We start from the raw sequence: 16,862 nt of genomic DNA, 5'->3' as shown, positions 1-16,862 counted from the left end.
TGTAAGCACCTAGTGAGAAAAGTCTGATTTCTTGTTACTTGATCCCTCTGAGCAAATTTATGTATAATATTGGCACAAACTCTTCAGAAGCAGCAAACTCGAAATGTCTGTTGTTCTTTAGTACCTATGTCTGTTTGTGTGTGTTCATGTTGTATTGTTGGAAAGCATTAAACTTTGTTTGCAAATCTGGACTGTTCTTCTGGTTTTAGGCAATTTTCATGATTCCCACCAATCCACCTCCAACATTCCGGAAACCAGAGCTCTGGTCAGACAATTTTACAGACTTTGTAAAGCAGTGTCTTGTCAAGAGCCCAGAGCAGCGTGCCACTGCAACCCAGCTTCTGCAGGTGTGCCTTTTCTTACCAGTACATAAGCTCTAGAGAAGGCTTTCTAGAGCAGGCAGTGCCCCGTGGCTGTTGAGATCTTGGTTTCATTTCTTGCTACTCTTGCTCACTACAGACTTTACTTTTTAATATGTCATTTTGAAAATCTTACACTCAACTTCAAATTTTCAGTTCTTTTCTAAGGCCCAGTCTGACTTCAACTTCCCATCTGTGTCTTCTCTGGGTTGGGTTTTTGTTTGTTTGGCTTTGGAGGGGTTGTTGCTGTTGTTTAGTTTTGGTGTTTTTTTACTTTAAAGTTTTCACCAGCACAGCCAAGAAACTGCCTCTTAAAAAAGGGGATGCTAAATGAAAGTGATTGCTCTGAATGGTCTCAATGGTGATGATCTGTGTAATGGTTCTTGACATCTAAGCTGCTCAGGAAAGTAAGTGGAGTTGTGGAAGGGAGTGAGCCAAAGGTCTCACAGCAGTAGTAGTGCCTTTGGGGCATGGTCTTGTTTGGAGGTCTCCCTCCTCTGCCAAACAGAAGTATTGGATTTTTATTTTAGTAATGTATTAAACCTTAACTTTGATTGGAAGTAGACTATAGTAACCATGTTTTATAGTTAGATCTTGGCTTGGGTGCAGTGCTTATTTGTTTTCAAAATCTTTTTCAGCATCCTTTTGTTAAAAGTGCCAAGGGAGTGTCAATTCTGCGAGACTTAATAAATGAAGCAATGGATATCAAGCTGAAACGTCAAGAGGCACAACAGCGTGAACTGGATCAAGATGATGAAGAAAATTCAGTGAGTATTTAACAGCAACTGTGTACAAAGTCCAAACTCTTGCTCCTTTCATAAGGCTTAGCTGCTTTGGTTTTTGTTTTGGCAATATTTTATCCACTTGCTCTCGAATTTTATGCAGTTACTGAGGTTTATACTTAACCCAATGCTTGGTCCCTTCTCAATCTTTATACAGTGGGATAGCAAGCATGCATGGCTTGCTGTTTAGCTTATAGTGTAGCTCCAGACCTGTGATTGAATAGGTCTGCAAAGGAGTGTATGCAGAAGACTTGATGTATTTTCCCAATTGGATTATATTATTTATTCAGTAATGAGAATTGTTCATTGTAGATTTAGGTCTTAGACTGCTCTCCTGGTATAAAGTAATAATATCACCTGTGATGCACTATGATATAAGTATGTTGTGTTGTTTTACTATTGTTGTGCTTTAGAACCTCCCTTATAGAAACTTTCTACTACACAAGAGCAACCGACAGAAACCTGAGGTGAGGGCATGACAAGTGTCCAGGGGATTGCTGTGAATTTAAATTTGAGCTCCTTGTTTCAGTGGTTACAGCATGTAAATATGGCAAGCATGTTGAAAGCTGTTTTTTGAGCCTCTGCCTGCTTCAACCTGAATAAATGAAATGTGCTACAAAAGGCATTATATGCCAGACCTTTTCAGAGGTTAGACTTGAACAGCATGGCCCACAGTCTGGATGGTGAAGACATTGTTCATCTAGTTTTCCAGTTTAGGACTGCCTATTTATTCAGTGTGGAAGTAACTTTACTGGTCATGTTGCCATGATGTTGGCTCTAAGAGTATTGTCCCTAGTCTGTATTTCTTCATTTCTGACTGGTCTGGAGTCACATTGCTGAGAGATGATGTCTTTGTAGTGGAGTTGGTCTCTGTCAGTGTGTGTGTTCTCTTGAAGCTTCTCTACTCCTTGTCGGCTAGCAGAAAAGTGTTCCTAAGCACTTCCCAAGTGCTATGAAAACTCCTGCTTTAGTCCTTTGTTAAATGATGTGTAGCTAGCAAATCTGTTACTTCCTCTCACCCACTCATCTCCACATAAAATTACTTTTCCTCCATTAGCATTTCATGTAGTTTTCTCCTCCTTTTGCTATTGGTTTTGAGGCTGGGAAGTAAATGATGTAGACACCTTTGACAGAACAGATAAAATGCATGGAACACCAGAACATGGAGGGGTGTACTTCCTTTCAGTGACATTACAGCTTGATGTGCAAGACCTGTGTTTTTCCTCTAACGCTAATACAGATCAGTAAGGCCATGGTCACACATAAAGAACTGTGAACTTTATCCTCACAACCGAAGTTGAGTATCTCATCTAAGGTGAGATGCCTAGAAACCCTGCTGTAAACCTGGGAAATGACTTTCATTCTTTAAGTTGAATAGCTGAGCCACGTTTCCAAGAAACTAAATAGGTTGTGGAAATTTTGACCTTATTTGTGAAATCCTGGTCACAATCTAAACTTAGTGAAGCACACACCACCTAATGAAACTACCACCTCTGGCTGACTTCCTGGGCCGGGAAGTTGTCCGACCAGAATTTGTTTCCGGAGCTTGTGTTTTCCACAGAGTCAGTCTCTTGAGCCTTGACCGCTATAACTCAAACTTGTATAGCATTAGCACCTGTTAGCAAGTGAAAAGATAAGAAATAGTTTTCATGCAAAAAAATCACTCACTTTAATAATTTCTTTCATTCCTTTTAAAATAATTTCAAATTCAGTTCATTTTTATTCAGTGCTTCTGAAGTTGATAGCAGGTAAAATTACCTGAATGTTAAAGACAGGCTCCTAATAATTTTTCATCAGTGTGCCACGTGCACTCTAGGCTTAGACCTATTGCTAATAACTAGTGACTCCTCAGTGAACTGTACCACTTGAGACAGGGGTTTTAGATCAACTGTTAAAACTGGTAACATGACTAGGAACACTAATGACTGAAGGAGTGTAGTAATCTACTCTTGCAGAGGGTCACCAGGTCAGAAATGAGATACAACTTGTATTGAGAAACTTCTGATCATTTATCTGTTCTCTTACTTACTACACTGGCAGAAAAGCACAGAGACTTTTCATTACCTGTTTGGAGATGACAGGGAGAGAATTTAAGTGCATAAAACAAAATGTTGCTTCTGTGTGTATTTGTAAATATCTCTGGATTAGTAAGACTTGTCTGTATTTAAGGACACGTTCTTCATGGGCCTTCACCATCACCAGTAAAAATGTATTTGACATCCTTGTACAGGAAGAAGATGAAACTGATTCAGGTACCATGGTGAGGGCAAGTGGAGATGAAACTGGTACCATAAGAGCTGTCAACACCATGACTGATGGAGCCAACACAATGATAGAACATGATGGCACCTTGGAATCCCAGCTGGGCACAATGGTCATAAACACTGAAGAGGAAGAAGAGGAGGGCACCATGAAAAGTAAGAAAACATCTTTAGCTTCTAGAATATTACTTAAGACGTAATGCAGGCTATGATGTGTATTTCCAACCTGCTTTGATTTTTTTTGTGGTTGCTTTTAGTTGTAGGGAGCTAGAACTCTTAGGTGAATGCTGTCTGGCAGTGAAGAAGAGACCCTTTCTAGGTCCAAGTTTCAAGCCATTCTTTTTAGTCTTGCACTTGGTGTAGCTGATGAGTTGTGCACAATGTCCACCACTTTCTGTGGTGATCAAAACCCATCTGATTCTTGCTAATGTGGGGGGTTTTGTTGGTTCTTTGTCATTTTCACAGAACGTAGAGGAGTGAGACTAGCATAGGGTTAATAGAATAAATTCTGTTGCTTTAGCAGGTGATCTGGCATCTGAAAATGGTAAGTATGTGTCAGAATTGATGCCTCAAATTAAGGGCTATGTTTATAAAGTGACAGATATCTCCCAGGTTTCAAGCACAGCAAGGCATGCAGTGGGAGGAGACAGCATGTCTCTAGACTGGTGCGTTTCTTTAGCGTTACCTTAATCACTGAGGACAACTGAATAAACTCTGTGTTGCTGTTTTGAGGCATTCAAGTTGAAATCTGTTCTACCCTAAAATAGAAAAACTTAAAAAAACTGCAAGCCTTGTCACAGGATGGACAGGTTTTTAAATGATGTAGCTCATGGATATTTGCTCAGGGACTGAGGAAAGTGCTGAGTGGAGGCTCAGCAGTGGTTAAATACGACTATCATGGGCAAGGCTTGTTCTCTTGCACTCCTTCCAAAGACTTCCTTGGCTGTCTGCTTTTGACCCTTCAGCTATTGTGAGAGAGGAGAAAAATTTTCAACATGAGTTTTCTTAGGAATTTCTCTGTTCAAAGCTTTTTCTGTGTGGGGTCCTTCTGGAGCTTGTGGAAAGATGCTGGTTTTGAGGGTGAAATTTCATCAGAATCTGTTTAAAGTTTTCAAACTTTGACAACCACTGATTGAGCACATGAAAAGCCAGATGTGTCAGCCCATGTAGCAGGTTGTGGCAGCAAAGACAATGGAGTAATGCTGTTGGGCTTTGTGGAACAAGGTAGCTTTGGCAAGGAGACAAAGGGATGCTTAGAGTAGCTAAAATGTCACTTGAAGAATGGGACGTTAACAGCCTTAAACCTAGAGCAATTGCAGTTTCTTTACAAATAGACAACACTGTTAGTTTCTCATTGCCAGTGTGTATTGTTCCATTTGGTGATTCATGATAACAGGGGTTTTACTATTTGTGGTGCTCCTGCCTCGGCTGCTAAAGGTGTGTAAGTGCCTCTTCAGTTGATCTTCCTGTATTTTAAGATTGCAGCGCTTGTAACTCAAAAGCATCTAATGCTGGCTACAAACTAGTGTGCAGAGATTTAGAATCATAGAATAGTTAGGGTTGGAAAAGACCTTAAGATCATCTAGTTCCAACCCCATGCCATGGGCAGGGACACCTCACGCTAAACCCTGCCACTCAAGGCTCTGTCCAACCTGGCCTTGAACACCACCAGGGATGGAGCATTCACAGCGTCCCTGGGCAACCCATTCCAGTGCCTCCTCACCACTCTTACAGTAAAGAACTTCTTCCTTAGATCCAATCTAAACTTCCCCTGTTTAAGTTTTAACCTGTTACCCCTTGTCCTATCACTACAGTCTCTCCCCAGCACCCTTATAAGCCCCCTTTAGATACTGGAAGGCTGCTCTGAGGTCTCCACGCAGCCTTCTCTTCTCCAGGCTGAACAACCCCAACTTTCTCAGCCTGTCTTCATACAGGAGGTGCTCCAGTCCCCTGATCATCCTCGTGGCCCTCCTCTGGACTTGTTCCAACAGTTCCATGTCCTTTTTCTGTTGAGGACACCAGAACTGCACACAATACTCCAAGTGAGGTCTCATCTTTGAAGAGATGCCTTTGATAATATCTTTTGCAAGGGCATAGTCTCATTTTGAGTAGAATCAGTTATGAGAGTATAGCAGTGTCTTCAATATAGTGTAGTATCTAACCTCAAGAGGGAGCTCCGGAACTAGCTCTACATCTCTGTGACTTGAAAGTCGAGTTATTACTTTAAAGCTTCCTTAGACTTCAGACTCTAAAGCACTCTGTTCTTCAACTGCTGCTGCATCATGGTATTCAAAGCTGAGTATGCAGCAGAAGTGCCTGAGCAGCTCTGCCTGCTGAAGGAAGTGTTCTGAGAACCTAGGTGCAGGTGATGGTTGACACTGTACCACATTTGTGTCGATGGGTGTCACGCAGTGATATCCAGTGAAATCCAGCTGTGCTCAGCACACTCGGGCTGTGCTGTGTTTTCATAGCTGGTACCTGCATTCCAAGAAATGTGATGTTAATGAGTATTACTGTACCAGACTAAAACTTCATTTTTAACACCTTATTTTCTTCCTTTGCCAGTCCTGTAATTCTGGAATACAGGCTGCTGCACAGAGCTGTTCTGTGTGTATTTCTCAGCCGCACTGCAAGGCAATGTCTTTGAGCAGCTTGCCCTTCATGTGAATTGCCTGTAGCTCCATTTTTCAGCTTGCCATTTCGATATTCGTGTTCTCATAACAGTCTGTTAAATTGATTTAATGGTGAAGCTCATCAGCCTGCTGCAGAATTCTCTGGAGCAAGTTCTTTTTGTAATCTTAAATATAAATGTAATAATGCTGTTTGAGGTTGAAGAAGTTTCATTGATTTGTATTTTTAAAGACATCTCTATTTCATTTGGCAGCTTGTGTTATGACTCACAATAAAATCTGTTTTAGGTCAATAAAAATGTTCTGATTTTTCTTGTATCGCATTAGGAGAAGAATTTAGCTTCCTTACATGTCTTGGGTTTTTTAACTGCAGGCTTCTGAGATCGTTCTCTAGCGCTTCTTCCTACTTCCAAAATACAAATCTCTGTCTTCACCAGTTTTTGGCTCGGTTTCATTTATTCTTAATGTAAAAAGTGTTTATAGGATACTGAAATACAATGCTTTTGATAGGATTGTCTTAGAAATGTTCAGCAAATAGCTTTCAATAGCCTTGAAAGTGATTCTTTTCATAAATCAATTAATGACTTTTCAGGCTCAGAGGAAAAGCATTTGTAAATCCCAGTATATTACATTGCAGGGGAAGTTTAGTTTTGTGGTCAATTGAGCTGTAATTCTGTTTGCTTAAATTCTTTCATTTGCGTGGCTTTTTTCTGAGCACTCAATATAAATACTCTGTCAGCATTAAAAATGTCACTGTGACATTCTGTTATGCGTTTTGAAAGCACTCAAGTGATTGCCTGAAACCGCAGATACTAAATTGTGCTGTGATGCATTTTACTTATAAATCGATTGCTAACAGATTACTTCTGGATTGCAGTTAAACTATTCCAAGGAGACTTTGGAAGTAGCTGAAGAGCTGTAGATGAACAATGATTTGTAATAAGACATTTCCATTGTGGTTGAAAGCTGGACTAACTTTTGAACTGTTAATATGTCTGAAAAAATCTTTTCCCCATTTTTCTATGAGCGAATACAAAGTGCTAGTAAACAGTGCAGCATTTTTTACTCTTTTTGCTTTTTCTACTTTATTTGCTATAGGTCTTTAGATAGTGGAAACTTGGCATGAGTTTTTCTCTTCAATTTAGAGAGTGGAACATAATTTTATAATATAGCAGATAAACATATTGCCTTCCTTGGACACTGCAATACAATCAGATCCAAGTGAAATAGGATCTAGTTTGTCTACTACTATAATCTGTCCTCTTTTCTACTTTAAAGGGCCTCTTGCTTGTTTAAGCACCAAATAAAATGACCCTGGAGAACACAGAACTGCCAGCAGTGGTGTGCATTGGGCTGTCTGGTTTTGAGATTGAAATGAATGAGGGATCTGGAGATGGTGGAAGAATTGTGGGTGTGGGGCTTTATTAATGCAGCACGTATTCAGTAGTGTCTGCTGCAGAGGTAGACCAGAAGCTCTAATAACGCTGTTGCCTCTGTCTTGGTAATGTAATGTGCAGGTAAAAATTCTTCATAGTTTGTGAATGTTTAAAATAAAGAATTCTAGGCTTTGTTCTCATAATACAGTTCTGGGTGGTTTGGGTTTTGTTATGCTTTGAGCATGCTGACACTGCTAAGTATGGTTGTGTCCTTTCAAAAAGATATTTCCCCTTCTGGGGGGAGATTGGATTTCATTAGTAAATTAAATGAGCTAAGATGCAAACTTCACAATTTCCCATTAGAAAAATGACTTGAAGTAAAGCTTGTTAGTCTTGGTGGCTTTATGAGACATCCAGTAGGCGATGCTTAAACCTGAACCTGAGAACTGTTACTGCCAAGACTTAGGGAGCTTTTTTCCCCTCAGTAATTAACCTGTGACTTTTCTAGTAAAGCAATGACTATAAAAGCTGTAACATGAACAGCAAGCGGAATATGGAAGCTTTATGTGATTGTGTTAATATTTTAATTGAATGAAGTATTACTGGTATGTAGCTGAGGTAGCTGTCGGTGGTGTAATACCAGTATTTGTCAAAAAAAGTGCAGATTCATGTTACCCAAATACCTGATGCAGGTACTGTAGAGAATAGCTCTGCATCTTGTCAGGATTTACATCACTTGGGTATCAAAAGATGTTGGCTGTGTTTTACCTCTGGTTTCCTCCATAGACTATAGCTCTTTGTAACAGCTTCACTACTTAGAGTTATTAATGTCCACTGGTACAGTTCTGTGTTTTAAGTAAATTGGACCATTTAGGCATCATTGGGCCATTGAACACTCTTAGCATTATGTGTTTAAATAACACACTGTTTATAGAAACTCCTACACTGATTAAATTCTTCTTGACTGTAATAAGCATTGTACTGCTACTCTCAAGGTGTGGGGAATACAAATCTTCACAGTTAAGTCTTCCAGCTGTGCTGCTTTCTGAGTTCTATCTTAATAGTGTCCTTGCTGGCAAACTTGACATACACAGGGGCTAGCACAGGTTAAGGATATCAAGTTGCGTGGACTGCAGGCTGTGGTTCTGAGCATTAGGAGGAGTTGTATATGCTGTCACTTTGTTGTGGGGTTTGTTTTTCCTGTTTGAATAGAGATAGGAGCTCAGTGCAGGGTGTTAGCGATTGAAATAGGGGTTCTGTGCAGACTGAAGCATGAAGTGATAGCCGGGAGCTGAGTTGGATGCTTGTCCACCTTTGGTTGTCCTGAATATTTGACAAAATGTTAACACTAAGACAGAGTTAATCATCTGTTAATATTTTTGCTGAGACATTGAAATTGAAGAGGTGTGTGTGTTTAACACAGCTATTTTTGCTGTTCGTAACACGTTAAATACTCCTGCATTTGTGCTGAGGGCGATAGAAAGTAGAGGAGTTATTTCTTTTGTTCTCTGAGAAGCAGCATTGTCTTGAAGATGGGAAATATTACTAACAGAGTCCTGAATAATGTATAGGGGCAGTATGCTTCAGGAGACTCAACCAAGAGACAGAGTAAATCACTTAGTAGGTATAGCCATGACCCATAGCCATGCATATATTTGCACGTACAGGCAAACTGTAACCTACCTGTCTCTTCTAAGAATAAGCTTGCTTTCTACTGGATCAAAATAAATCCTGGAGAAAGCTTTCGTCCTGAGCAGGAATGAGAAAACCACAATATAAATGCCTCAACTGCGGAAGTTTAAAACCAAATTAATTTTTACCAGCAAACTTTTCAAGCTTTGGGAAAAAGATGTTCCATGCCATGTTTTTTTCTGTTCTCTCTAGAGAATCAAATGAGTTTCTAGGTTATGAATAGAAAGGGTGTTAGCAAATACTTACTTGGTTATATGCCCTTTGGGGAGCCTGAGCTGTTACCCATAGGGTGCTGGACCTGATGACTGCATACCTGTCATGAGGTTGTTTTGCTGTTAAGATTCATTAGAACATGAGCCAGATGATGCAGGGTATGAAACGTTTGCTTCTTTCTTGATGCACCTTCACATCTCGCTGTCTATGACACGTTCTGTGGTTGCTGGACTAAATTAACAGTTCAAGCTAATGAGGTGAAAGACATAAGGTGTCCACTGATAATTTGTGAATGCAGGTTTCTTCCTCCATTAGAAATACATAACTGCTTTCTTTGCTGAGTTTTTATGTAAAAGGATTCAAAAGGACGTAACCTGGTCTTTAGCAGCTCTCATTACTGTGAGGATTTCCTCCTCTTTCAGAATGAATCCTGTTATATGCACTACAGCATTGAATGAGTGTTGGTCCTCTTCTCCTTAGATGATTTTTATAGAATCATAGAATCATTTCATGTTTTATATTCATTAAAAGAGAATAGTTCGGATACCAAGCATTGATTTTTATGGTAATTTAGGAGCTCTTTCCTGATAGCAACACCTGTCAGGTATATTCTGGTTTGATTTAGTTTGAGATAGGCCATAATTATGGGAAGACTTGTCCCCATAACACTTCCTATCTATTGAAGCTTATGTGGTTTGCTTTTCATATGAGGAAATCTCAGCTTGTATCGCCAGTGGGTGAATTCATTAATGATGGAGCACTTTTTGCTCTGGTTGAATAAATTGGCATCTCTCTGCTCCACTGCATAGAATCACTGGGTCCTGATCATACAAATTACACTGTTCAGCTCCTAAAGATAATCTGTGATCTCTTAAGAAACAGCCTGAGGCAAGTAAAATTGCAGTTCCATTTAAAATTTAATATTAATGAAGCATTGCTTGCACGTAATTATCAGGCAGTGTTTTGTGCATCCTAAATACAGGTGCATTTTCGGTCTTAAATTCAATCTAAAGCAGACAGCAGCTCACTGAGACTGCTGGGGACTGAGCCTGTGAGGAGTCAGTGAAAGATCTATGCTTATTTAGACCTCTAAAATGAAAGATGACATTGGATATGAGAACTCCTTAAAATAAAAGTACTAAAAAAGGGCAAGGAGAGAAGGTGAACACTGTAGAGGATGATGGTTTGAATGCCAAGAAGCTGAGGCTTGCTCAAAAGCAAGTGCGTATACACTGGCTACCCATAAACTGCAGCCTGGAAATGCGAGGGTTTATGACTCCAGAGGAACAGCAAGCCTGTCTACAGCAAGGACAAGGCACCAACTGTTTTACAATAGACCTTGATCCCTCTGTGAGAGGGACTGTATAGTCTTGTATATGGTAGCAGAAGGCTGTGCTGCTTGTCCCAGCGGCTCCTTTCTGGCATTACAGCTGAATAAAGGCAGGTAATAGCTCTGCTTCTTCAAAGTTAACATGAGTGCTCTTCACTGCATGTCTGCAGAGCTCTTTTGAGCTCCTGCCTGCAGGGGTGCAACTTCTGAGCTTTGTGCAGGGCATTTGTGATACTTTCCTAGCACAAGTCAACTTAAACCTGTGTTGCTCCTGACACCTCATTGTCATAAACCCAAGTATTATCCATTGCTGAGGCCAGTTGTCCTTCTAAAGGTTGAAGCCTTCTGAAATCTTGACAAATACATGCTCCCAGTATCAGGTTTTAGTTTGATGTTGCTAATGTAGTTATTGATCGCTTCATTGTTGATTTACATTACCATCTTTGTAGATGAATTTGTAGCATGTTCTCATGATAGTTCCCATCCATAACTTCAGCTTTAATTTTGTGAAGGGAGGAAATCTCTCACCATGGTTTCCAGGATAGGTATCATAAGTATTAACTGTCTAAACTGACTTGAGTAGAGAGCACACAAAAAAGTGTTCCTGAAGTTATCTTACTTTCTCTCATGACAAGTATTGCAGCTCTAGAATATTCACCCTATGGAGATAACGGCAATCTCTTTCAAGAGGAAGAATAATAAGTCAAGGATTCTTCTGCTGTCAAGTTTGAGTAGAGAATAATAATTCTAGAGAAAAGCAGAAATTCTGGTTTCATTACCCAGCAAGCTTGACAGAAGGACTTTGTAAATCCCACTTTCCTTTTGAAGGCATCCTTTGAAGCTCAAGAGCTTCTGAAAACTGTCGATTGTGAGAGCTAATTTGACAAAATCAACAAAATGAGTGCTTTGATTTCTGGGATTAGATGTTACTGAATGATCTGGTTTCATGAATGCTCTTTACTGCTGGGAGAAAAGAAAAAAGTAAATCTCCTGTTGGTTTAATTGACTGTGTTGTTCCTTCTCTGTCATTCTACTTTCTCTGCAGCATTGTATGGAAATACAAATGGCCTGAAGGCTCTCCACACCCTCTTTGTCATCTTTTGCTTGATGTAAGGCAGTATGTTGCAGTCAGCCACTACCCCTGACCTCTTCCATTCCTTCCAGTATTGAGGCTGGTGATGTTTTTGGGAAGGGAGCACATTGCTGTTTAAGTTTTTCTTTAAAACTTGCCCTTGCTGTAACCTGGCAGAGGAGAGGCTCTAGTGTGCTGAGGCCACTGGCTGCTGCTGATGTTGCCTTGCTGGTTTCTTGCAGTGCCCTGTATCTGTCAGTTGTCTTTTGTCTCATCTGGGCTGTTTGTGCTTTGGGTAAGGTCTGTCCCATCTTTCATGGTACCTCATGCAGTTAGACTTTGCTTTCCACTGCTGAAAGGGTACACTTAAATCAGTGGTGAGCTTAGCATGGTGCTCCCTTAAAAGTCAAAATCTAAGGGGATATTTGTTCGCAATTTACAGCATTCTCTACCTTTGGACCAACCAATTTCAACTCTTCTTCTGTTCTCACACATAATACTGGTGTTCTTAGACTTTTCTAAACATGACTTTCTACCAGGCAGCACTTGTGAGCTTTCCATGGAGGGCTCCTGCCAGCGTCTGTGGCTCCCTACAGCCAGCCCAAACCTGCAATTCTGCAGTCAGCTGGACCGGCTCCAGCAGAGCTGTGGTGTTCCATTTGTGTAATTAATACAGCTCCTAAACGATGACTACATATCTAAATGGTAGACCGTTAATGGCTCCAGGGACTTCTCGTGGCTCATCCTTATAAGCAACTCTTTAAGTTCCAAAATAAATGCATGATGAAGCCTTTCTTGTGACTGGAGGGTGACCTTCTCATAAAAGGCTCTTCTCTGCCACAGCTGTGATCTCACTTTCTGTCAAACCTTCATATTTTAGTCTAACCCTATAAAACCAGGAAGTTAAATGCTTTTTGGCACAGACACGTTTAGTTCTCTGTCATCTTTCAGCAGTATCTGCTTCTGCAAATAGCAGTGATCGATTTTTGTCTTTGGCTGCCTGTTATCCAGATCTTCAAGATATAGCAGTGTGATTCTTGTGTTGAATTAATAGCAGATCATCTTTGGAAAGATGACACTGATGTTAAGCACCAACATTAATGAAAAGAAATCAAGTCGTGCTGAGCTGATAATTGATTTGCTATAATGTCTTTCTGTCTCCAGAAGTGTTTCTGTTGGTCTTGCTGCATATGCACCTCTACTGAGTTCATAGCAGCAGCTACAGCTTTGGGCATCTTAAATCTGTATTCTGGCTGTTTATAATTTTATCTCTTCCCCCCCCCCCCCCCTTTTTTTGTCAGTTGGCAATCTCTATTTTAATCAGCTCAAACAAAAATGGTTGAGGATGCAGTGTCACACATTGATGTGTATAAATGTACTAAGATTAGTGACTAAATGTACTGAAATTGGTGACTAAAGGTTTCAAGTGCCTGAAGGAAGTGCAGAGTTAAAGGTGTCTGACAGGGGGTTTGAGGGATGTTAATGACAGCTTGGCAGGGACCTCTGAAGGGCATCAGTCTGCTTCCCTGTGCCGTGGCTGGGACCAAGTGCAGTGGTTGCTCACAGCCTTGCGTAGTCATTTCATCCTTGCTGTGTTGCACAACTATTCCTGTTGTGAAAATTTTCTTCAGCTGAGTTGCCCTTGCTACTGTTCAGATCCTTCCTCTCATCCTTTGCTGGGTGAGAGTAGGGCTCTGGTGGCCTGTTGGGATGGGAGAACGCAGTGGAGCCTCTCCTGCCCTTCATATGCTGAACAAACCCCCTTCCCTTCCACCCTCTCACTATGGCAGAGACCCCTTTGGTGTCATGACAGCCTTTTGCTGCAGTCTCCCACCAGCTTTTTGGTCACTGGTAGGGGTGAAAATCCAGTTGTACTCTTCAGGGTTATGAACTCGCCACCACTGCTTCATGTGCTTCCTTCATCTGTTTCATTTCTGCATGAAAACAGACATTTCATTAAATAAAGCTTGGGTTTGGCTATGCCTTTCAATAATTCAAGTTGCCAGGGGAGAGGAACCTCAATCCATCTCACTGTTAGCAGTTTGATGCCAGTGCCAGCACGAGCTGCTCAGAACATGGAAAGGGATTGCAGGTCAGCTGAAGAGCAGCACAGAGGAATTCCAGCCACTCCAGCAGCAAGTCAGCTTCATGCAGGATCCAACTTAAAGACCTATATGCAAATGCATATTGCGTGGGGAATAAACTACTGGAGTTTGAGATCCTTAGGGCAGCATGGAGGGTGCGCAGTAACCCTGGACTTCAGGGGAACAGACTTTGGCCTCTTCAGGAATGTACTTGGTAGAGTACCTTGGAACAAAGCCCTGGAGGGAAGAGGTGCCCATGAAAGCTGGTTAATATTCAAGGATTACCTCCTCCAAGCTGAGGAGTGGTGAATTCCTACAGAGAGGAAGTCAGGCAAAAATACCTGCATGAATAAGGGGCTCCAGGACAAACTCAAGCGCAAAAAGGAAGCCTGCAGAGGGTGGAAGCAAGAACAGGTAGCCTGGGAGGAATACAACCCAAACCATTCCATGATTCTAGGATAATTCCATGATGCTACAATAGGTTGTTGTTCAGTTGGTGTAACCAGTTGTTTACAAATCCTGCAGTTGCTAACACACAAGATGGGGGAAATGAGCATGGTTGTTTCAGTGACACTGAATTAAGCTCTGGCTTGAGCAAACAGTCTTTAAGAAAAAGAACTGGAGCAAAACGCTTGCTTTCAGAGTCTCCTTGCTGCAAACCTTTGTTTTCAAAACATAGAGTACAAATGATAGAGATTTTCTCTCTTTTTTCCTAGGAAGCCTCAGTTACTGAGACCTAGGCTGGCTGTGTATAGGTTAGCATCGGTAGTTATGAATTCCTCTATTGCTACAAAACTTGTTGGTGTTAAACATTGCTATGATTGGCCATAGCCACTCGCCTCCTGCTTCCAGCAGGCTGGACAGCAGCAGAATCCAAGGGGTGCATTTACTTTGCTCTAAATAAATGTTTTATCACTTAGCAGTAATTGGATTGCTATTGTGTTTCAGTAATTGTTCCCAACAGCAAATCTGTTCTCTATTTCGTAGACGTGTTCCCTGAGTGACCTTCACGCAGCTTGTTTTGAAGGTGTCTGTCGTGATCTAATTCTGGATGATGAGGGGTTGGGTTTTGTTTTTTAAAAGAAAGGGAGCTGCTGTCAGGGGTAGAATAATTTGTCTTTGCTCCAGTTGTTATGGTGCGGAAGTGTAAGCACTTCAGTTCATGCTTGAGCTTTTAGCTGACCCTGGAGAGGCAGCACGATGCAGTGCTGTTTCAAAATGCATCATGACATTTCGTGCTGTGTAGAACCACGCTTCTCTCAGTATCACAACCCAAATGCCCTGCCAAGGTTTCTTATACTTCATGGAAATTTGTTCTTTAATGTGTCTATAGACAAATAACCTCCTAAAGTATCTCATAGCTGACCAAGGAATTCATACACTTGTCTGAGGATCAGTCAGAGTCTGTCAGGGAAGCTCTGGATCACTCAATGGCAATTTTATGTGCAAGAGTAATACTCAGTGATTAAATTTTAATGGATTTTCAGAGCAGCTAATATTTTTTCAAGAGGAAAGCAGTGCTGAATGTCCTTAGCGAGCAGTCTTGTGATAGCTTGCCTTCTCTACAAACTCTTGCAGGAGAGCCTGCATTATGCAGACTCCACAAGCCCATCAAAGGACAGCTCCATCCCCTGTGTGCTTATCTGAAGCTCTAAACTTTTGGTTGATTGCCTGCCTGATAGACTGTATTTATTTCAAATGTGTGGCATTCACAGTGAACTGATTTCCACAGTCAACAATTAGGCTGTTCTGATGCCATTTTCTGTTAACTCTAGTCCTGCTCCTGCTTTCTGAAAATGATGGTTTCTGTATTGCCTAGGACATCCATTTCAAGTACGAGTAACCTCCTTCAGTATCTAGAGAAGCGTGTTTTCTCAGAACAACAACATTTTACTAGGTACTGTCACAGTGCTTACTTCCATTATGGTCACAGGTTTTGTGAAGCATTTTATCATAACGAGCAGCACAGTAGCATTAAGCTGTGAGTAGATTTTAGCTGCATTTGCAGCTGTCGTGGTGTTGTGGTGCAGCCTGTTAAAGCATGTTTGCTGTGCAAGGTTGCCTCTTCATTTAGATTGAGACTCTTTACAAGATACAAGCTGCACTCAAACACACAAGCCAGGCCAGGTTTAAGTGTGAGTAGTCTGGGCAACATCTGATGAACCAGTTGTACTACTAAAGAAATCACATTTGGAGATCACAGAGAGGTTTGGGTTGGAAGGGACCTTAACCTCATCCAGCTCCAGCCCCTGCCATGGGCAGGGACACCTTCCTCTAGAGCAGGTTGCTCCAAGCCCCATCTGATCTGGCCTTGAACACTGCCAGGGATGGGGCAGCCACAGCTTCTCTGGGCACCCTGTGCCAGCACCTCAGCACCCTCATAGGGAAGAATGTTTTCCAAATATCTAATCTCAATCTCCCCTCTGGCAGGTTAAAGCCATTCCCCCTCATTCTGTCCCTATAGGCCCTTGTCAAAAGTCCCTCTCCAGATTTCTTGTTGGCCCTTTTAGGCACTGGAAGCTGCTCTCCAAAGTTATTTTGACTTCTTTGTCTCTCTTTGTACCATTACCCATTTCTTATTATCGCAAGTTTCTTAAATGCAGTCTGGAATTGAGTGGTTAATTTATATATCTGGCTTATTGGAGTAATCCTCTAAGAAAGCGTGTTCAGAGTACTGACTGACTGCTTATAAAAAGAGAACAAGAAGCTTTGCAAACTAATTAAGCCTTTCTACCCAGAAATGCAGACTACTTCTACCCAAGGGGAGTTATGTGGTATTTGTATGGTTGACATGCTTTTGAAAGCCTTGCTTGTGTACTGTTCTATTCATAAACATAAAGATGAGTTTCTGCTTGTAAAATAACGCTTCGTTAGTTTTGGATCTTTGTATATTTTGCGGTGTATGCAACCTGGCTGGGATGAAAAAACCCAGCCTCTCTAGTTGGTAGCACTTTAGTATTCAGTGCATGAAGCTTGTTCACGTGGTAGCATGATTTGATGGATGGATTGTAGAGGCCAAGGCCTCCAGCATTGTAATCACTTGTGTGGTGGGCTTTAAGCTTC

The 16,862-nt window shown here is 41.2% G+C and overlaps 1 protein-coding gene across 1 annotated transcript in view; it reads left to right on the top strand.

The window, feature by feature from the left end:
* The window catches only part of STK4 (serine/threonine kinase 4), a 45,672-nt gene that overhangs the window by 7,351 nt on the left and 21,459 nt on the right, over positions 1 to 16,862 (top strand). The window contains exons 7-9 of the mRNA XM_061441674.1: positions 210 to 347; positions 998 to 1,126; positions 3,372 to 3,558. Of these exons, the coding sequence (XP_061297658.1) occupies positions 210 to 347; positions 998 to 1,126; positions 3,372 to 3,558 (454 nt within the window). The remainder of the gene's footprint in view (positions 1 to 209; positions 348 to 997; positions 1,127 to 3,371; positions 3,559 to 16,862) is intronic.

The sequence above is a fragment of the Pezoporus flaviventris genome, unplaced genomic scaffold (genome assembly GCF_033815535.1).
Source record: "Pezoporus flaviventris isolate CSIRO_AGI_PZ_B2104156 unplaced genomic scaffold, CSIRO_AGI_Pfla_v1 ptg000213l, whole genome shotgun sequence".
Lineage (NCBI taxonomy): Eukaryota > Metazoa > Chordata > Aves > Psittaciformes > Psittacidae > Pezoporus > Pezoporus flaviventris.
The sequence above is the reverse complement of the archived record's forward strand: the minus strand, read 5'-3'. Positions and strand labels throughout refer to the sequence as shown.